The 326-nt window shown below is 62.9% G+C and overlaps 1 protein-coding gene across 1 annotated transcript in view; it reads right to left on the reverse strand.

Moving 5' to 3' along the window:
* The window catches only part of LOC104626936 (tubulin monoglycylase TTLL3-like), a gene marked incomplete at both ends in the record, with an annotated part of 1,281 nt that extends 998 nt beyond the window's left edge, over positions 1–283 (reverse strand). The window contains one exon of the mRNA XM_010294985.1: positions 172–283. Within this exon, the coding sequence (XP_010293287.1) occupies positions 172–283 (112 nt within the window). The remainder of the gene's footprint in view (positions 1–171) is intronic.
* Between the last annotated feature and the right edge of the window lie 43 nt (positions 284–326).

Below are 326 nucleotides of genomic sequence, written 5' to 3' on the forward strand. Positions count from 1 at the left end.
CCCGCCCTCTCCAGGGCCACTTGGGGCAGGCTGGGAGCCGCTGTCAGGTGGAAATCCTCTGCAAGGTGGGCATCATCCCTGCCTGGTCCCATGCAGGACACACGGGGACCAGGAGCATGGAGGGGACAGGAAGGCAATGGCCCTGTGGGGTCGTGCCAGCCCCGAGCTCACTGATGAAGGCTTGCCATTCATCTGGGTTCCCCAGCAGGTAGCACCGGGGGAAGAAGATGTCGGGGTCTGCCTGGGTGAACCAGGGCAGGTTTCGCAGGCTGAGGCACAGCCCCTCCTGTTTGTTTGGATAAGATAAGCCTCTGCTAGACTCCCCC

Source organism: Phaethon lepturus, unplaced genomic scaffold (genome assembly GCF_000687285.1).
Source record: "Phaethon lepturus isolate BGI_N335 unplaced genomic scaffold, ASM68728v1 scaffold39269, whole genome shotgun sequence".
Classification (NCBI taxonomy): domain Eukaryota; kingdom Metazoa; phylum Chordata; class Aves; order Phaethontiformes; family Phaethontidae; genus Phaethon; species Phaethon lepturus.